This window comes from Lagenorhynchus albirostris, chromosome 9, assembly GCF_949774975.1.
Source record: "Lagenorhynchus albirostris chromosome 9, mLagAlb1.1, whole genome shotgun sequence".
NCBI lineage: Eukaryota > Metazoa > Chordata > Mammalia > Artiodactyla > Delphinidae > Lagenorhynchus > Lagenorhynchus albirostris.
In genome coordinates, this window is record NC_083103.1 from 96804927 (window position 1) to 96824364 (window position 19438).

Consider the following 19438-nt stretch of genomic DNA (forward strand, 5'->3'; position numbering starts at 1 on the left):
CTTTGGGCCCTCATCATCTTTCCCCTGTATTTTTGCAGCATCTAACTCTTCTCCCTGCCTGTCTTTTGTGTATGCAGTGCCTAGCTTAGTACCTTATAAATAATTGATTGTCAATAAGTATTTCTTGTATGAGTAAATAAATAAATTTTGATGATTTCTTGGTTTCTTGTAGAATTTTAGGAAAGGAAGATGGATCAACCTAGTGGGAGGAGTTTTATGCAAGTATTATGTGAAAAATATAGTCCTGAAAACTTTCCTTACCGCCGTGGTCCTGGGATGGGAGTCCATGTCCCAGCCACACCTCAGGGCTCTCCTATGAAAGGTAAGAAAGATGGGGCCTAAAACATTTTTTTACTGGAGCTTACTTAGGACATTAAACCAGAATATTGCCTTATTTGCAAATGATTCCCTTTATTTTGAATTATGAGTTGAATAGTCTTTCTCCCTTGCTATGATTTCAGTGTTTTTGAAAACCTGAAAGGATTTATTTTCCTGCAGATTGGCCAAAAGGCATTCTAGTTGCACTCATAGGGTGAGAGCAATATTTGAGTGATAATATCTCAAGGAACTTGGAGGGTGCAGATAGTACAAGCCTGGCCTGTGCCCTCAGTGACCTTACAGCTTATTGGATTACAACATATTCACATTTACAAAAATATATAATAACACAAGGTAGTTTATGTTGAGTCAAATGAATGGCACAGTGATTGGGAAAGAAATTTAGAGAGTTAATTTATAGGATCAAGAAAGGGTTCAAAGCTGTGAGATTTGAACTAACCCTTCAAGAATGTAGAATTTGGTTAGAGAGGAGATAAAGACATTCTAGGAGGGGGATTATTATGTGAGCAAAGATCTACAACTAGAAACGTGCAAGGTGTGTTTTTGGTTTGCATTTTAGCTTGATGTTGTAATTAACTGCTATTGGAAGTAGTTCTTTGTAGTGATGGGAGATGAATATTGAACAGTGTTTTAGTTCCTGTGTCCAAAGGTTACTGAATGTTTATTATTTCTCAATGCAACTATCTTATCAATCCATATAAACTGAAACAGCAGAAAGAAGTGGACTTCTTACTTGCTCATTTTTTCAGGATCCACTCCCATTCTGAGAAAATTGATTTTGTGAAAAGTACTAAGTTGAAAGTTCATATTATTTGAGGCTTACATTAATGAAATATACTTTTGTGAGCCTTGGCTTTGTACCAAATGGGAAAAGAGTGGTTGAATTCTCATATTTATCCTTTTTATTAGAGATAGGAAGAGTGATTTTATTGACATACTTTTGAACAAGCAATAGTTTGACTGAATTCATTGAATGGTTTAAGACTTTAAAACATTTTCTCTCATTATAATTATATATTTTTAAAAGTCTGATTTTCATAAGGGACAAATTCTACATGGATATGAAAGGGGAATGATTGATGGACAAGTATGGGAGAAAGATATAGATTTTTAAATGGATCCACGTAAGCGAGGAAGATTCCTTGAGTGATATGAACTTGAAGAACAGAAGTGGTTTAGCAGATAGACTATCTAATGGTTTGAGATAATTTCCAGAGGCAACAAAAGGTGAAAATACAAATCAGACAGAGAGAAAAGAGCTATCCAGAATGATACTTTTGAACTAAATTTAAAAAAGAAAGAATTGAGGCCAATGAGAACACAGTGGTAGCCCTGACATGAGTCACATGGATCTAGTGTCACATGATAAGGTGACAGCATGGATGATGGTTCTGTTGTTGGTAGTTGAGATAAACAATGGTGCCAGGAGGTGAAACCTCCAGGACTTTTTGGGGGTATTGGTCTAGTTCTTCTGATCTCCTGGGCCATATTTGGCTGTCTCCCCTTAGAATTCAGTACCCTTGGATCCCAGCGTATCTTCTATTTTCAGGGTTGTTGTGTAATTTCACACAATTTGATTTTGATTCCTGGTGGCTGAATGTATGTAGACAAGAATTAGGCTGACGTAGAAAGTATTTTGTTTCTCCCATGATTCAGATCGCCTCAACCTCCCAAGTGTACTGGTGTTGAACAGCTGTGGAATAACCTGTGCAGGAGATGAAAAAGAAATTGCTGCCTTCTGTGCTCACGTGTCAGAACTAGATCTTTCTGACAACAAACTCGAAGACTGGCACGAGGTAAAGTTTTTATACTGCTGCATTTTGGTGAATAACTCACTGTATTATTGTTTACGTTATTACGTATGCTGCTGAATTCTGGTTCTCACTCGAGATTCTTCTCTGTATGTCTCAAGAGAAATAACTGACTGCTTCAACTGTTTCTATGGTGATTTTTCAATGAACTTTGTTATTGCTGATTTGTTTTTCATTAATGTGAAAAGCACTGAGGAACTTTATTCCAGGCATCAAGAGGTTAATAAGACCACAGAGGTTTAGATTGCAAACAGTGCATTAAATTCTCTACTGTTTCACTAGTTTACACATCCTGTGCCCATTCTCTGCTACTGCTTCAACATTTATTACTATAAATTGACATAAAAATTACTGGAGCTCGAAACTAAGGTTATAAAAATATTTATTCTTGTTACTGAAATTTATTCCAAATCTTTTAGAACTTTTCCTTCTTTTAAGTCGCACTGGTAATTTGATACAACTGATGCCTTTGACCTCAGAGTAACTCTAAGCCAAGTTGCACAAATAAAAGTATTATGACATTCTCTCTTATTATTATATATAACATTACCTACCTGATTATAGCATGACCTGATAGAAGCTACCCTTAAGAATAAGAGAAAAATAGTTCTTCCTACTTAATTTAGGGTCTTATTTCCTGTTTGGAGTATTGGAAAAGTGTCCTAATGGGTTTTCCTGACTCTGGTTTTACTCTGCTTCCTCTAAGCTAACCTTCTGCAGTGCTACCAGACTCCTTTTAATAAATGAAGTGTGATTATGAAACTCCTGCTTCAAGTCCCTTCACTGCTTTTCACCACCTACAAACTGTGGTCTGAACTCTCTAAGTGTGACCCTCTATCATACGGCCCTTTGCTATTTCTAGAGTTTTATCTCCATCTTTAGCCATGTGCTTTTCTTGCAGCTCATGATAAATGTGGACATGAAAAGCTTCCTTGCTTTTTATTCATTCTGAATCTACTGTTCTCTTTCTCCTCTGTCTACCCAGTTGCTTCCTATGTATCTTTCAAGACTTGGCCCAAGTTGCTGTTCCTCTCAAACTTTCCCTGACTCTCAGGCAGAATTAGATTATCCTAACACCTGTATCATGTTGCTATAAAGGGATTCATTACAATGTAGCACAATCATTTGCTTACTTGACAGTTTTTCTACTAGACCATGAGCTTATCCAGGGTTTTGTTTTTTATCATCAGCACTGGCATTCTAGGCATTCAAATGTTTGCTGAATGCCTTAATGAATAAATGATTGTATCTTAAGGTTTGATCAGGCCTACTTGTTCTAACTTTTCCTGTGATCTTAAGACATTCACTTAATCCTTTATCATCCATAAGACAGGACTGTTGATAAAATTAATCATCGAGACACTTGGTAGATATTAAATATGATACAGATTCTAAGCTTTCTTGTTTAAGAAAAATCTATCTATAACCCATTTTTCTTTAGCTTTTCTTACATTCGTCTATTTCATAGTCTTGTTTAATCTGGTATCTGTGCTACCAGTTATATTTCCTATTTTTATTAAGATGTTTACCAAAATTCTTTGAGATACACGTCACTTGATTTCTAAGTCACGTGTTAATATATACAGATTTACTTGGCTGTTCCAAGAAACAATCTCTATTTGTCCATGTAATTATTGATTGAGTTACTTATCCAAACAACTGTTATAGTTCACTGTTCAACAAATTACAATCTGTGCCTTCTGGGTCCTTTGAGATGCTGAATTGACATGCATGCTCTGTCCACATGCACAGATGCAAAGAGAGCGACCTTGTTCATCCTCCTTCTCTACAGTTCCCTCAGGAGTCCTGCTGAGCCTCTGGTGAGATTTCTGACCTGCATGGGTGACAATTCAGACCAGCTCTTACCCTGAGTCATTTCAGCTTCTATGTTCACAGGCTGATTCCCCTAAATTTATTTCTTTGGGAGTAAAAATTTCATAAAGGTGTTGTGCTTTCTGCTTTGACCTATACTTTGACCACATACATAAGCTTTTGCTAACTGGTAGAAACAGTTTAATAGTGATATACTTGCTGCCTCAGAAGAACAATGTCAACATGGATCAGAACACAAGTTTACACTAGGTAATTCAGCCTTTTCTCTGCTTAGACAAAGGTCTCCACTGAATATTTTCCAGCTCACATTGACAGATACAGCCAGAGGGTCACATGTTTATTTGTATTCTATTGATGCTCAGTTTGTATATTCCTGTAAGTGCCCTATAGTCTGATTTCAGGCAGTTTTCAAATGAATGTTTGTTGCTGCTACCTTTCAGGTTTCCATTTATTTTTGTTTTCATCATTCCTTTATGTTTTGTCCTTAGCCTTAACTGTAGTTGGTCCCAATCTTCTAGAATATATATCAGAACACAGAGAAATGGGAGAAGTACTGACAACGAAAGAATATTGATTTTTAGGATTGATTATACTCTTTGCCAAGCTGCAAAATGCCTCATAGGTCACAGTTTTAAGACATTACCTTGCAACCCATTGCAACCCATGTATTTGATTACCCAGATCATTTGTCCCTGGCCATTAACTAAGTTTATTTCAGCCAGTATTTGATATACCAACATGGAACAGAATAATCTAGTTGGTTCTTTTAGTGTTTTTGAATGATCACTAATGTTATGAGTATCTTCTTTTATAGTTTAAACTACTGGCTGCTTTATATTCAGAGACTAATATAAATATGAGTGAGAAGTGTAATGCTTTGGGGAGAGGCAAAGATTTGTCTCTGTCCATCTAAAACTGGGCATCTATGTATAAAAAAAATTACGCATTTTTTAGCTTTTGATTTGAATTTTTTGGCTAAGTAGATTTTTGTCTGACTTTTCCCAAGGTACCTCTTTTTTCCTCCTTTCCTTATCAAAACCATTTTATAAAAGACATTACACTAAGCAGTTGAGAGGAGGGAGGAATTCACCATGGGTGAGATAGAGAATAGCTTGGGTATAAATTACAGATTGTTATCTTACTACCCTTTCCCCATTTTTCTTAAAACTTTAGTTTCTTCCTTTTCAAAACTGAGAGTAGAGGGTCCTCTATTAAATCATAGAGTTGTGGAGATCTAAAAGGTGATCTAAGTTCATCTCCATGTTTCTGCACATGAGTGTCCTGAACTCACTCCAGCTAGAAGCGTCTTTATTTTTAGAATTTAAAAAAGAGAAGTTAGTATACTGCCCTAGACACTCACTGAATAATAATAGCCTTTACTATTAAGATATTTTCTACCATGAATAAATTTACCTGTGTAATGAATACAATATTTTCCAGAATATTATCATTAATTTAAGGTTACACAAAATCCTTTTTAATTTTAACTTTTTTTTTTTTTTTTTCCGGTACGCGGGCCTCTCACTGCCGCGGCCTCCCCCGTTGCGGAGCACAGGCTCCGGACGTGCAGGCTTAGTGGCCATGGCTCACGGGCCCAGCCGCTCCGCGGCATGTGGGACCCTCCCAGACCGGGGTACGAACCCGCGTCCCCTGCATCGGCAGGCAGACTGTCAGCCACTGCGCCACCAGGGAAGCCCTAATTTTAACCTTTTAAAGAAAATATTTACTTCTAACATATATTATTTTTCCTGCTTGGATTATGAAACTATAGTCCAATTTTATCTTTTTTAGGATATTCTAGGGCTGATGAGTCATTGTTTTAAATCTTTATTCTCATTGGACAGTAGTGCAGATGCAGACTATGAAGAAGATCACATCATGTATCTGCTAGCTTTGGGAATTCTTTCAGAAATTGCTTCAAAGACTCTGATAGTCTCCACTTTGGGGGGTGTTTTCTTCTTTATTACAAAAATAAAATATGAAGGGTTGTGGTTAGCAAAGGTTTATGTGTTGTTTACTTAACTAGGGTTGTACCTATAATTAGCAGTTATTCTCCATGCTGTAGTTGGAGCACAGTTCCTTTTCATCTTTTTTTTTGCCCTTAAAAGAGGTGAAGCATAGCTAGTCATCATCTTATGTACGAAAGGCCTTCATATATTGGTATCCAGGTGGTAGACTGCAGTGAAGGATTGGTCCTTGTGTGGACTGTTTAGCTGTGTTGTGGCCACACACTAAACTCCAAATCCTAGCCATATATCACACAAATGCTTGTTACCATTTGGTCACAGAAGAGATCAAACAGGAGAATATATGCTGACTGGTATGAATCTTTTACATTTTAAACTGAAGCCTAGTATATTTTCCTCTGAAAGATAGTTTAGTTATTCATTTATAAAATGAAAATAAATACGGTACTACTTCAGAGGGTGTGTTAGACTAGATGAACTAGTGTGTGTGAAGACCATTCCCTCTTACATACTTCTCCGAACCTTCTTGGAATTAATTTACTTCTCACTGATTTTAGAGCTCCTAAACTGTACAGTACATAGTACACAGACCTAATGTAAAGTGCAGACTGCCTTTTCTTTCTCCCCATAGTCCTCGACACTGGATACATTTTTGTCATTACCTATGGAGCTCTGAAAAGAAACAGGTATCCAGGTCCCAATCATGAAGCTCGTCCCACCTGTGAAGCTTCTGATTCAGTAGTTTATGGTGGCTCCTGGGAATCAGTATATTTTTAAAATTCTACTAATTATTTTAAATATGACATATTTAAATAAATGTGATATGACATATAATCAGGGTTGAGATACTGGTTCATACTGTACATATCCTATTAGTCATAGTTACATTTATTAAATGGTTTTGTGCCATTAATTTAATCAACAAACATTAAGTGCCCACTTTGCAGTAGTGAACCAGGTAAGTACTATCCCTGCTTTTACATTCTCTTGGGCAGTAGGTAAGGAAACAAGTTTCTAAAATATGTACCAATCACTGTTAAGTGCTTTACACATGTATCTCATCTAATCCTACCAACAATACTGTAAAATAGATGGGAACTGTTTTCTCTAGTTTACAAATAAGGAAACTGAGATTTGGAAAGGTTAAGTAACTTGTCAAACCACACAGCTAGGAAGTGTTAGAACCTGGTTTGAGTCCAGGTTTTCTGATTCTAAAACCAATCCTAAGTATTCTGTTCTACTCCTTTTCTCATAACTTTCAGTTACCATGTTGCCTGGCTGATTGATGCTTAATACATTTACTGGGCTTCTAGTGTTTATATCATACCTTGTTTAAGCTAGTTCTTCATTTTTTCTGGTTATATTTATGATTTACTTGTTGTGGTGTATTGGAAAGAAAAATGGCTCTGATTTTTAAATCCTAGGTTTGGCTTTTGTGACTCTGAAATCTTACTCAAATTATTTAACATCTCCGAGCCTCAGTTTCCTCATTTATTAAAATAAAAGAATATTAGTTATCTTACAAGTTGTTTTGAGAATTTAGTGAAATAAGTTATATTTTAAAAACCTAGTACAATGCAGAGCAAATAGTTAAGGTCAGTAATCAGTAAAGCTCATTTCCTTTTCTTTTTTTCTGTCTACCAAGTTGCTAGCTAAATCATTAAATGGATGATCATGTTTTCTCTTTTGTAATATAGTTATGGATGCTTTTTACTTCTGAGTAAATATATTTTAAAGTTTGGTGCATCTTTGAACCAAGCCAAAACTGTTTTCTAAGTGATTGTGACTATGTGATCAATTTTGAATACCTGAATTGTTACCATGTAGTCTTTAATAAACCTTCAATTAGCCTTAATATTCTACTGAGGATGGAAGGAAGGAGATATTCAAAGAGAATTACTGTACATGACCCAATCCCAGCTCTTTAAAACTTGTAGCCTAAAATGTCATCTAAATGATCTTTTCTCCAAAATATCATGTAGTGATATCGAAGAGAATATTATACAGAGTAGAATCAAAAACTTTGCCAAAGGTAACATGGAAAATTTTTCTTTTCTACCATTAATTTTCAGTTATGCTACTATTTCATAGAAGGAGATTAAATTATTTACCATGATTTGTCGCAATTATTTATGCCTCTCTGCGGGTACTATCACTAAATAGGACTCCGTAATGCAAATGGCCCTTTGCCTGGAGACCCACTCACTTAGGTTTTCTTGAGTATGATTGTTGTTTAAAAGCTCTGATTACTGCCTGATATGCTTTTCCTTTTTTTCTCCACAGGTCAGTAAAATTGTGTCAAATGTTCCCCAGTTGGAGTTTCTAAACCTGAGTTCCAACCCTCTGAATTTATCGGTTTTAGAAAGAACGTGTGCTGGGTCCTTCTCCGGGGTTCGAAAACTTGTTCTCAACAACAGCAAAGCTTCTTGGGAGACAGTCCACACGATACTGCAGGAGTTACCAGAGTAAGCCCAGAGAGCATGATGGAGAGGGAGCCATGTTGCCGTCTGTGTTAGTACATAGAGTTACTGCTGGTCTCCCATCTCAGAAATACTAGAACTGCAGATTGAATGGAGAATGAGGTTAGAAAAATGAAGTAATTAAATGAGGCTGTGAGGGTAATCTAGTAACATTTTCATTGGAATACTTGTTCAGTGTTGGGTAGCACCAAGACATGGGATATGTCATCCTTTGGCGAGAAGATATCCCTGAGAAGCACTTATCGTTTCGAGATCAACCCAGCCTTTTTCCATTTTAATCTTCTGATTACCTGATTCCAGAATTTTGCCTTAGCACTTTTCTTTGGGAGGGAAAAAAAATTATATTGTCTCTAAAATATATTAACACTCAGATGATTAAGTGCCTAGCTTGCATGATGGGAAAATGGACCTAGTATTCCTTTCAATAATTTAAGCAGGAAATTATACTTTTGTCTGTCAGCTTAGAAATGCTCTGTTCTGTTTTGTTTGTATCTCTCTTTGTATATGCACATAAATATTAAAAGGAAGTAGTTTAAAGAAATACATGAAGCTGTAGTCTCCTTGACTGTCTAAATATGGAAACTATGAAAGCCTTTCAGAATCTGGTCTCAACTTACTCATTCCATCTTAGTTTCTCCCTCTCCCTCTAATGAGATTGGTTTTCTCACTGCATGCAACATCTAGCATGGCATGGAATGAGCTTTTAAATCCCATTTCCACTTACTATCCTTATGACCTTTGATAAACTTTTGTCTATAAAATGAACATAATTGTCTATAAAATTGCAGAAATAGAAGTATAGTCTATAAAGCACCTGCACAGGACCTGACACAGGGTAGGAATTCAATGAATGATAGTTATTATTTCTTTTTCTAAATACTTGTTCATGTTGTTTCTAGAATTTCCTTCTGTGTCCTCTCAATTTACCCAAGTCTACCCCTCCTTCAAGGCCAGGCATCCTTTCCTGACTATTCCAACCACAATTTCAGTCCTATTCCTATATGAAGTACTGTTGTACTTACGGTTAGTGCTGCTTCATTTAGCACTTATTTACTTAAGCACAAAATTAATTTAGTACTGGGTTATATCATTCTCTGCTGTTCTATGTATTTTAGGTTTTGCCTTCCCAGCTGTATTTTAAGCTTCAGAAAGCCATCTTTATAATTTTCTCTGCAACACTAGCAGAGTCTCACACATAGTAGGCGCTTATTTATTGAATGACTGAAAATAGGTGCAGAGTAGAAACTTAACTGCTTTAAACAATGAAATATTTCCTTTTTTCTCTGCAGTTTGGAAGAGCTCTTCCTGTGCCTTAATGACTATGAAACAGTGTCTTGTCCTTCTATTTGCTGTCCTTCTCTTAAGCTACTACATATAACAGACAATAACCTCCAAGACTGGACTGAAATACGCAAGTTAGGAGTTATGTTTCCTTCACTGGATACTCTCGTCCTGGCCAACAACCATGTGAATGCTATTGAGGAGCCTGATGATTCATTGGCTAGGTTGTTTCCTAATCTGCGATCCATCAGCCTCCACAAGGCAGGTGAGGAACAGGCTTGTTCTCATTCTACATGCAGATTGATCTGAACTTATGCATGAAATACAGTGAAAGTGTATTTCTGTCAGTCACAGCTCTGCCTTCTTACAGGATGAATTACAAGAGTGACATGCAGATGCCTATATTTTTAAAATTTATTTATTTATTTAATTTATTTATTTTTGGCTGTGTTGGGTCTTCGTTGCTGCGCACGGGCTTTCTCTGGTTGCGGCGAGCGGGGGCTACTCTTCGCTGCGGTGCGCTGGCTTCTCATTGTGGTGGCTTCTCTTGTTGCGGAGCTCGAGCTCTAGGCGTATGGGCTTCCGTAGCTGTGGCTCGCAGGCTCAGTAGTTGTGGCTCGCGGGCTCTAGAACACAGGCTCAGTGGTTGTGGCGCACGGGCTTAGTTCCTCCGCGGCATGTGGGATCTTCCCGGACCAGGGCTCGAACCCGTGTCCCCTGCACTGGCAGGCGGATTCTTAACCACTGTGCCACCAGGGAAGCCTGCAGATGCCTAATGATTAGCTAAATTTAGGGCATTCATTTCCATAAATGCTCTGATAAATAACAGTATTTATCAAATATTTGTTTGGCATAGCATTATATTAGCTATTAATATTTTGTATATTAAAGGGGTCATGCTATGAAAGGAGTGAAATGAAATTGATGAATTGGATAGTAAAAGGCAGGGTAAAAAGAGTACAGAGAATTACAAACTAGACTTTTGTCTTGATTTAGGTTGAGGAATCCCAACCTGCTATGGCTTTCAAATTCTCACATTCCTTTTCTAGTGTCTACATGTAATTGATTACCAGTTTGTTGCCATCTGATTCTGTATATCACAGGAATGAATATTTTAGCCTATTTTTAAAAATTAATAAGCCTTATTTTTTAGAGTCTTTATATTCACAGCAAAACTGAGCAGAGAGTACACAGAGCTCCAGTATACTCCCCGCCCTACATGGGAACAACCTCCACCGCTATCAACATCCCAGCACCTAAGTGACACCTTTCAGTTTACCTGCATTGACACGTCATCATCCAAAGGCCATGGTTTACATCAGGGCTCACTCTTGGTGTTGTACATTCTGTGGGTTTGGACAAATCTGTAATGACACACATTGTAGTATTGTACATAATATATAGTTTACAACCCAAACCATCTTCTGTGCCTATTCATCCCTCCCTTCCCCCTAATCCCTGGCAACCGCTTATCTTTCTGCTGTCTCCATAGCTTTGCCTCTTCCAGAATGTCATATAGTTGGAATCATACTGGCTTCTTTCACTTACTATTACATATTTAAATTTTCTCCATGCCTTTTCATGGCTTAATAGAATGTTCCTTTTTTAGCACTAAATAATATTCCATTGTCTGGATGTACCACAGTTTATCCACTCACAAACTGAAGGACATCATGATTGCTTCCAAGTTTTGGTTTAATTAATAAAGCTGCTGTAACCCTCCATGTGCAGGTTTTTGTGTGGACGTACGTTTTCAGGTCATTTGGGTGAATAACAAAGAGTGCAGTTGCTAGATCATATGGTAAGAGTACGTGTAGTGTTGAAATGAGCCGCCGGACTCTTTTCCAGAGTGGCTGTATCATTTTGCATTGCACCAGCAATGGGTGAGACTTCCTGCTGCTCCACATCCTTTTTTTTTTTTTTCAGTTTCAACATTTATTAGCATCTTGCTTCCTGTATTTATCCCCCATACTGTTTTTCCTTTGGGGGGAATATTTTAAAAGCAGATCTCAGCAATCATGTAATTTCAGCCTTAAAATCTTCAGTATGTATCTTTAACAGATAAAATATACTCTCTTAATCTACAACAACCCTCTTACCTGCACCTGATTTTTTTCTATTGTTCCTTTCTACATTTATGTTGCCCCACATCCTTGACAGCATTTGGTGCTGTGAGTGTTTTGGCCTTTGGCCATTCTAATATGTGTATAGTGGTATCTCATTGTTGTTTTAATTTGCATTTTCCTGATGGCATATGATGTGGAACATCTTCTCATATGCTTTACTTGCCATCTGTATATCTTCTTTGGCGAGGTGTCTGTTCAGGTTTTCCACCCATTTTTTAATCGGATTGTTCATTTTCTTGTTGGGTTTTAAGGGTTCTTTGTATATTTTATCAGTATGCCTTTAGCAAATGCATTCTCCCAGTGTATGGATTTTCCTCTCATTCTCTTGGTATTGTCTTTCAGCCTATTTTTAAAACAACTACATAAGTAAAAATAATTCTAACCTATAACTGAAAAAACATAAATGGTTTATTCCACCACGGAGATTATGAGGGCAGGAATTAAGTCTTAAAAACAAGTGATTTGCATAAGGAAGCTGTTTATTTCACAACTTGACATCCCTTGAGCTAACTCTATTCTTCCTCCTAGATGGCAATGCCATTCTAAAGGGAAGAGGACAGTGACCTGGGATAATTTTTGCACCAGGGTCCTCCCAAACTGCTCCTCTGCCTTTACCCTTGCTGAAGGTTGATAGAAATAGGAAGGGACTGCGTTGTTTTCTGCAGTGGATTTAATGTGTTGTAAAACTGACCAGCTTCATCATTACTGGGATATTTTTCCTACCAGTGCCAAGGATGATACATTTGTTCACAGCTCTAGGAAGAGTTTCCTTTTAGGTCTGAACAATCTTAATTTGTTTCATGTTTTCCTACCCAAGGGTTCAGTTTTTTTGTTTTTGATTTTGTTTGTGTGTTCTAAATTTTGAACCTGTTTTCCCTGTCCCCAAAATGAGGACAGTTGAAAGATGATATTTAGTTTCGGGTTCTATTGACCTTGCCCATTTTAGTGTTTGTTAGGTAGAAATTTACTCTGCCAGTGTCCACTCTGATCAACAGTTATGTTCTCTGAGTCTCTGTCTGATGAAAGAGTTGATCACATCACTTTTTCAATTATGTAATTATGGCATCCATTCTGCTTATTAAACCACCAGTGACCCCCTTTACCAGCCATTTGGGTGGAGAATCAGTAGATGAGTGGATGTTGGAGAATAAAGGGCGTCCTTTGAGCACTGGGATCACAGGGATAAGAGAGGTTACAGGGAAGTTTTTATGGTGTTTTATTCCATTCTTTCCTTGGATAAAGAAAAATTTCAGGATCTCTAACTAGTTTATGATCATTATAACATTGAAGAACCTATTAATGGAAATAAATTTTTTTGCTCTGTTTATCTTCTCATTTTGTGTGCTTTTCTGGATTTACTTAAACAATATATTTCTCAAATTAGGTTTGCGGTCCTGGGAAGACATTGACAAACTAAACTCATTCCCTAAACTTGAAGAAGTGAGGTTGTTAGGAATTCCTCTTCTTCAGCCATATACCACCGAGGAGCGAAGGAAATTGGTAATAGCCAGGTCTGTTGTACTGATTATTCTGCTTTCTTTTCTCAGGGCTTTGTTGTTTCATTAAAGGGATAATGCACTGTTTGGGGGTGAGGAGAGCGCACTGTATGTTTATCCGTCTCTAGAACAGACTGCTTAAAGGAGCTGCTTCTGTAGCTCCAAATCCTAGAGGAAAACGAATGCAATATGATGAGAAAAATGTGAAATATGATTGATCTGCCAAGACCACTGAAAAATTCCCTCACAAATCTATTCTATTTTTATACTTTTCAATATTTACAATATTTGAAATCCTATTTTGGGTCATGAAGAGAAAGTAGGTATAATAGGGAATCAACTCTATTTTAGTTACCCTTATTTTCTGTGTTAACATAGAAGTCATTTAAAGTGTAAATACCTGAAAATTGGGCTGTTTCATTAGTGTAAAACTTAAGAGAGTAGCATCTGTGTTTTCTTCTTCAATGTAGATTGACTTAAATGTGACCACCATGCTGTTACCTTCTTCCTCTGACTCCCCTGCCTTTTGTGTCTCAGCCTCTGCCTCCCCCAGACTACTGAAATGTCCCATGAGGGTTTATTTTTGTATGTGTCTTTAGCAGCAGTAAGGCTTGACTAAGATGTAAAGGGCCACGGAGTTTTGATTTGTTCTCTCGTGTACTATACATAGTAGTTTTGACAGGGGAACAGTAGGCTTTAAGGTTTCCTAAAGAAGAGTGGTTCTATAAACCACTTTGATCTTTCTGACCAACTAATACCTACCAGATCTTTACTGCTTTCCAGTTGTTAACATACACAGTAATATCCCACTGAAGAAATAAATTTCAGCATACTTTTCTTCTACGAAGAGTAAGTCTTACAGGCCTTGTAGTTTATTTTCTTTACACAGTTCTTTTGTAAATATAATAAATGAATTCCTGAACTATATGACCAACCTGTACTGACTGCTTTGTAGACCTGTGCTGTCCAGTATGGTACCATCAGCCATGGGGGACTTTTGAGCACTTGAAATCATGGCTAGTCTGAATTGAAATGTGCCGTAAGTGAAAAAGACACACTGGATTTCAAACACTTTATATAAAAAAAAGAACATTTAAGTATTAAGAACATTTAAGTATCTTAGTTATTTTTTTAGTATTGATTATAGATTGAAATGATTGTATCCTGGATATATTGGGTTAAATATACTATTAAAATTAATCTTATCTGTTTTATTTTTACCTTTGAAAATATGGCTACTAGAGAATTTAAAATTACATGTGTGGCTTGCACGATACTTAGGTTGGACCGTGCTGCCTAGGATCTTATTTTGAAAGGTGAGGTATGGTTATAAAAGGTCAGGCGTCACATCAAAAATGAAACTTTAGATATTTTTGGTCCTTTTATTTTATACCACGTTAGTTCATGCTGGTGGTTGTACACAAGCAGAGCTACATCAGAGGAGTCCTTTCAAGGTAATAAGACTGGGCCTCAAACCAATCATTTTATTTCTAAGTCTCAATATGTTTATTATGTCTCTTTTGCTTTTTATTTATAGATTGCCATCGGTTTCCAAACTTAATGGCAGTGTTGTCACTGATGGTGAGCGAGAAGATTCTGAGAGATTTTTTATTCGTTACTATGTGGATGTTCCACAGGAAGAAGTGCCATTCAGGTAAAAATCCCCTGTCAGCTCAGCAACACGTGAGCAAGTATTGCGGCGACCTAGGAACTATTGATTCAGAGCAAAATCTAATCATCTGTTGTTGGACTCTCTTGGTGATAGGTTAAAAAATAAAGGAAGAAACGCAAAAAACAAACCTGCTTTATCTCATTTTCCACAGTGTATTTCTTCTAGCCTTGCACTTGTATTAAGAATGGTTGGGTAAGTACGTATTTGACTACTTCTAGTAGTTCCCACTCCATGTTCCTTATCATCAATTCCTTTTTGATCCTCTTCTCCAGGAGCACATTTTCACCCATCCCCAAAACTGGTTTCTTCTTTCACATTGCATCCGCTTTTAAGATATACTATGTTCTGCAGTTTGGAAGATTTGACAAATGTGCCCGAGGTTTAGAGAATATGAGAAAGGGACTAGAAAATAGACTCCTGAGGAAATATTAAAGGAATTAGGATGGTTGAGTAGGAATAGAAATGCTGAGGCCTAAATTAGTACCTTTAAGTATATGAAAAGTAAATATGTATTGTTTGGTGAGAAACTACCTTTAATATTCTGTAAATGTAAAAGGAAATGTAGCAGATATGATATACGTAAATATAAGGGGAAAAAAAACAGGTTTCTGGGTGTTGGAAACTAGAATCAGTTACCCCCAAATTTGTATTCTTTTCTTAATGACTTTAAGAATAATACGAAATCCCATTCGGCAGGAGGAATTTCAAACCAACAAGATGCAAGTTAGGACTAAATGTGAGTCAAATCATACTCTGGTTATAAATTTCTTTTGTCCTTCTGGTTACAAATTTCTGTGATTCTAATTCATTCTTACTGAACATTATTTTTTCCCAAAGTTCTCTATTATTTACAGACTTTAAGGGGGTCACCATTCTATAAGGCTCAACCAGTGCTGTGTAAAACTATCTGTGCTATTATCAGTAGAATTTTAAAGCTTAAGCGTTTAAAAAATATTAGACAAATTAAGTAAGGATTTTGAAGCTAACCTTTTAAAATTAGCTAAGAACAGCTAGGTAGGGAGAGATATGACTGCCTTTTTAACACAACCCAGAAATGTTAGGTTAAACCACATGAAAATTTTTTGGGGTTAAAAAAAAATGGTCTGATAACTATAGTTTTCATTTGATTCAATCTAACATATTAATAGAAGAAGTAAATATTCTGGTTTTGAGCATATGTCTGTCATTATAGTTTATTTATCTTCCAGTCTGCTACAGGAAGTAGTATATACATAGGCAGTAAATTGTTTCTGTCCCTGATGGCATAATTATCCTAAAGCACATTTATGCCTCTGTAGTAGTCAGTGTGCTTGAATGCATGTTATAGAAATCATCTTTAATCAGGGGAGGACTTTACTGGAGAGATATTGAGAAACTAAAAGAATTGCTAGGTGGGCTAGAGAACCTGGTTTAGACAGGAACCAAGGGAGGCAAGGATAGCCAAAGTTTCGACTTACAGTCTTCTTTATATATTTCTGTTGGTACTGCAACGCTGGACTTAACCACTGAACGCTTGCAGCCATGTCATGGATTTTTGATTTCCCGATAAGTGCTGCATATAATCTTTCACTGACCTTTGCTTCATTCCCTAAGTGTCAAAACTATGCATCTGACCAATTGATTGGGTATGTTTAAGGCATTTGCCCACACTCTGTCTCCCAAGAGATAGGGAAGACAGATTATCTTCTCCACTTTGGCTTCTGCAATGAGAGGTAGAATCTTGCTTCCCCTGATCTTGGGACTTCCCCTCAAATAGGAACAACTCAGCAAAAAGAATGTCTACTATAGTCCGACACTTCTGACTTTCCCTATAGTTATATATTAAAAATTATTCTTACCTATCCTAATAAATTCCTTGTATAAATGAAAACACATTTCTCTCTCCCTGAAATGAGATAACCTATTCTAATCTACATAGACTGTGAGCAATTAGCTACTGCCAAAGATTTATACAGTCAAGCTATTTTACTTACCACTCTGGCCTTGCTGCCTATTTATGTAATTATGCCTCCTTTCTCACTCACTAGTAGTTAGAGGCCACTGCTTGGTCTCTTCCTTCCTTCTTTTGTTTTTAATTTTTTTTTATTCTTATTAGTTATCCATTTTATACACATCAGTGTATACATGTCAATCCCAATCTCCCAATTCATCCCACCACCACCCACACCCCCTGCCACTTTCCCCCCTTGGTGTCCATACATTTGTTCTCTACATCTGTGTCTCAATTTCTGCCCTGCAAACCAGTTCATCTGTACCATTTTTCTATGTTCCACATATATGCATTAATATACGGTATTTGTTCTTCTCTTTCTGACTTGCTTCACTCTGTATGACAGTCTCTAGATCCATCCACATCTCTACAAATGACCCAATTTCGTTCCTTTTTATGCCTGAGTAATATTCCATTGTATGTATGTACCACATCTTCTTTATCCATTCATCTGTCGATGGGCATTTAGGTTGCTTCCATGACCTGGCTATTGTAAATAGTGCTGCAGTGAACATTGGGCTGCATGTGTCTTTTTGAATTATGGCTTTCTCTGGGTATATGCCCAGTAGTGGGATTCCTAGGTCATATGGTACCTCCATTTTTAGTTTTTTAAGGAACCTCCATACTGTTCTCCATAGTGGCTGTATCAATTTACATTCCCACCAACAGTGCAAGAGGGTTCCCTTTTCTCCACACCCTGTCCAGCATTTGTTGTTTGTAGCTTTTCTCATGATGCCCATTCTAACTGGTGTGAGTTTTGATTTGCATCTCTAATAATTAGTGATGTTGAGTAGCTTTTCACGTGCTTCTTGGCCATCTGTATGTCTTCTTTAGAGAAATGTCTATTTAGGTCTTCTCCCCATTTTTGGATTGGGTTGTTTGTTTTTTTAATATTGAGCTACATGAGCTGCTTATATATTTTGGAGATTAATCCTTTGTCCATTGATTCGTTTGCAAATATTTTCTCCCATTCTGAGGGGTTTCTTTTCGTCTTGTTTATGGTTTCCTTTGCTGTGCAAAAGCTTTTAAGTTTCATTAGGTCCCATTTGTTTATTTTTGTTTTTATTTCTATTACTCTAAGAGGTGGATCAAAAAAGATCTTGCTGTGATTTATGTCAAAGAGTGTTCTTCCTATGTTTTCCTATAAGAGTTTTATAGTGTCCCATCTTACATTTAGGTCTCTAATCCATTTTGAGTTTATTTTTCTGTATGGTGTTAGGGAGTGTTCTAATTTCATTCTTTTACATGTAGCTGTCCAGTTTTCCCAGAACCGCTTATTGAAGAGACTCTCCTTTCTCCATTGTATATCCTTGCCTCCTTTGTCATAGATTAGTTGAACATAGGTGCGTGGATTTATCTCTGGGCTTTCTATCTTGTTCCATTGATCTATAGTTCTGTTTCTGTGCCAGTACCATATTTTCTTGTTTACTGTAGCTTTGTGGTATAGTCTGAAGTCAGGGAGTCTGATTCCTCCAGCTCTGCTTTTTTCCCTCAAGACTGCTTTGCCTATTTGGGGTCTTTTGTGTCTCCATACAAATTTTAAGATTTTTTTTTTCTAGTTCTGTAAAAAATGCCATTGGTAACTTATTAGGGGTTGCATTGAATCTGTAGATTGCTTTGGGTAGTAGAGTCATTTTCACAATGTTGATTCTTCCAATCCAAGAACATGGTATGTCTCTCCATCTGTTGGTATCATCTTTAATTTCTTTCATCAGTGTCTTATAGTTTTCTGCACACAGGTTTTCTGTCTCCCTAGGTAGGTTTACTCCTAAGTATTTTATTCTTTTTGTTGCAGTGGTAAATGGGAGTGTTTCCTTAATTTCTCTTTCAGATTTTTCATCATATATAGGATATGCAATATCCTGTATATAGGAATATCCTTGTATATAGGAATATCCTTGTATATAGGAATGCAAGAGATTTCTGTGCATTGATTTTGTACCCTGCAACTTTACTAAATTCATTGATTAGCTCTAGTAGTTTTCTGGTGGCATCTTTAGGATGCTCTATGTATAGGATCATGTCATCTGCAAACAGTGACAGTTTTACTTCTTCTTTTCCAATTTGTATTCCTTTTATTTTTTTTTCTTCTCTGATTGCCACGGCTAGGACATCCAAAACTATGTTGAATAATAGTGGTGAGAGTGGACATCCTTGTCTTGTACCTGATCTTAGAGGAAATGCTTTCAGTTTTTCACCATGGAGAATGATGTTTGCTGTGGGTTTGTCATATATGGCCTTTATTATGTTGAGGTAGGTTCCCTCTATGCCCACTTTCTGGAGAGTTTTTTTCATAAATGGGTGTTGAATTTTCTGAGAAGCTTCTTCTGCATCTATTGAGATGATCATATGGTTTTTCTTCTTCAGTTTGTTAATATGGTGTATCACATTGATTGATCTGCGTATATTGAAGAATCCTTGCATCCCTGGGATATATCCCACT

At 36.8% G+C, this 19438-nt stretch overlaps 1 protein-coding gene across 4 annotated transcripts in view; it reads left to right on the plus strand.

Annotated features, from left to right (window-relative positions):
• LOC132526387 (tubulin-specific chaperone cofactor E-like protein) overlaps positions 1–19438 on the plus strand; it is a 162747-nt gene that overhangs the window by 21790 nt on the left and 121519 nt on the right. For all 4 annotated transcript variants that reach the window (XM_060160632.1, XM_060160628.1, XM_060160630.1 and 1 more), the window contains exons 2-7: positions 173–322; positions 1996–2135; positions 8234–8415; positions 9720–9976; positions 13222–13348; positions 14871–14987. In XM_060160632.1, coding sequence (XP_060016615.1) covers positions 190–322; positions 1996–2135; positions 8234–8415; positions 9720–9976; positions 13222–13348; positions 14871–14987 — 956 coding nt within the window. In that variant the 5' untranslated portion in view covers positions 173–189. The remainder of the gene's footprint in view (positions 1–172; positions 323–1995; positions 2136–8233; positions 8416–9719; positions 9977–13221; positions 13349–14870; positions 14988–19438) is intronic.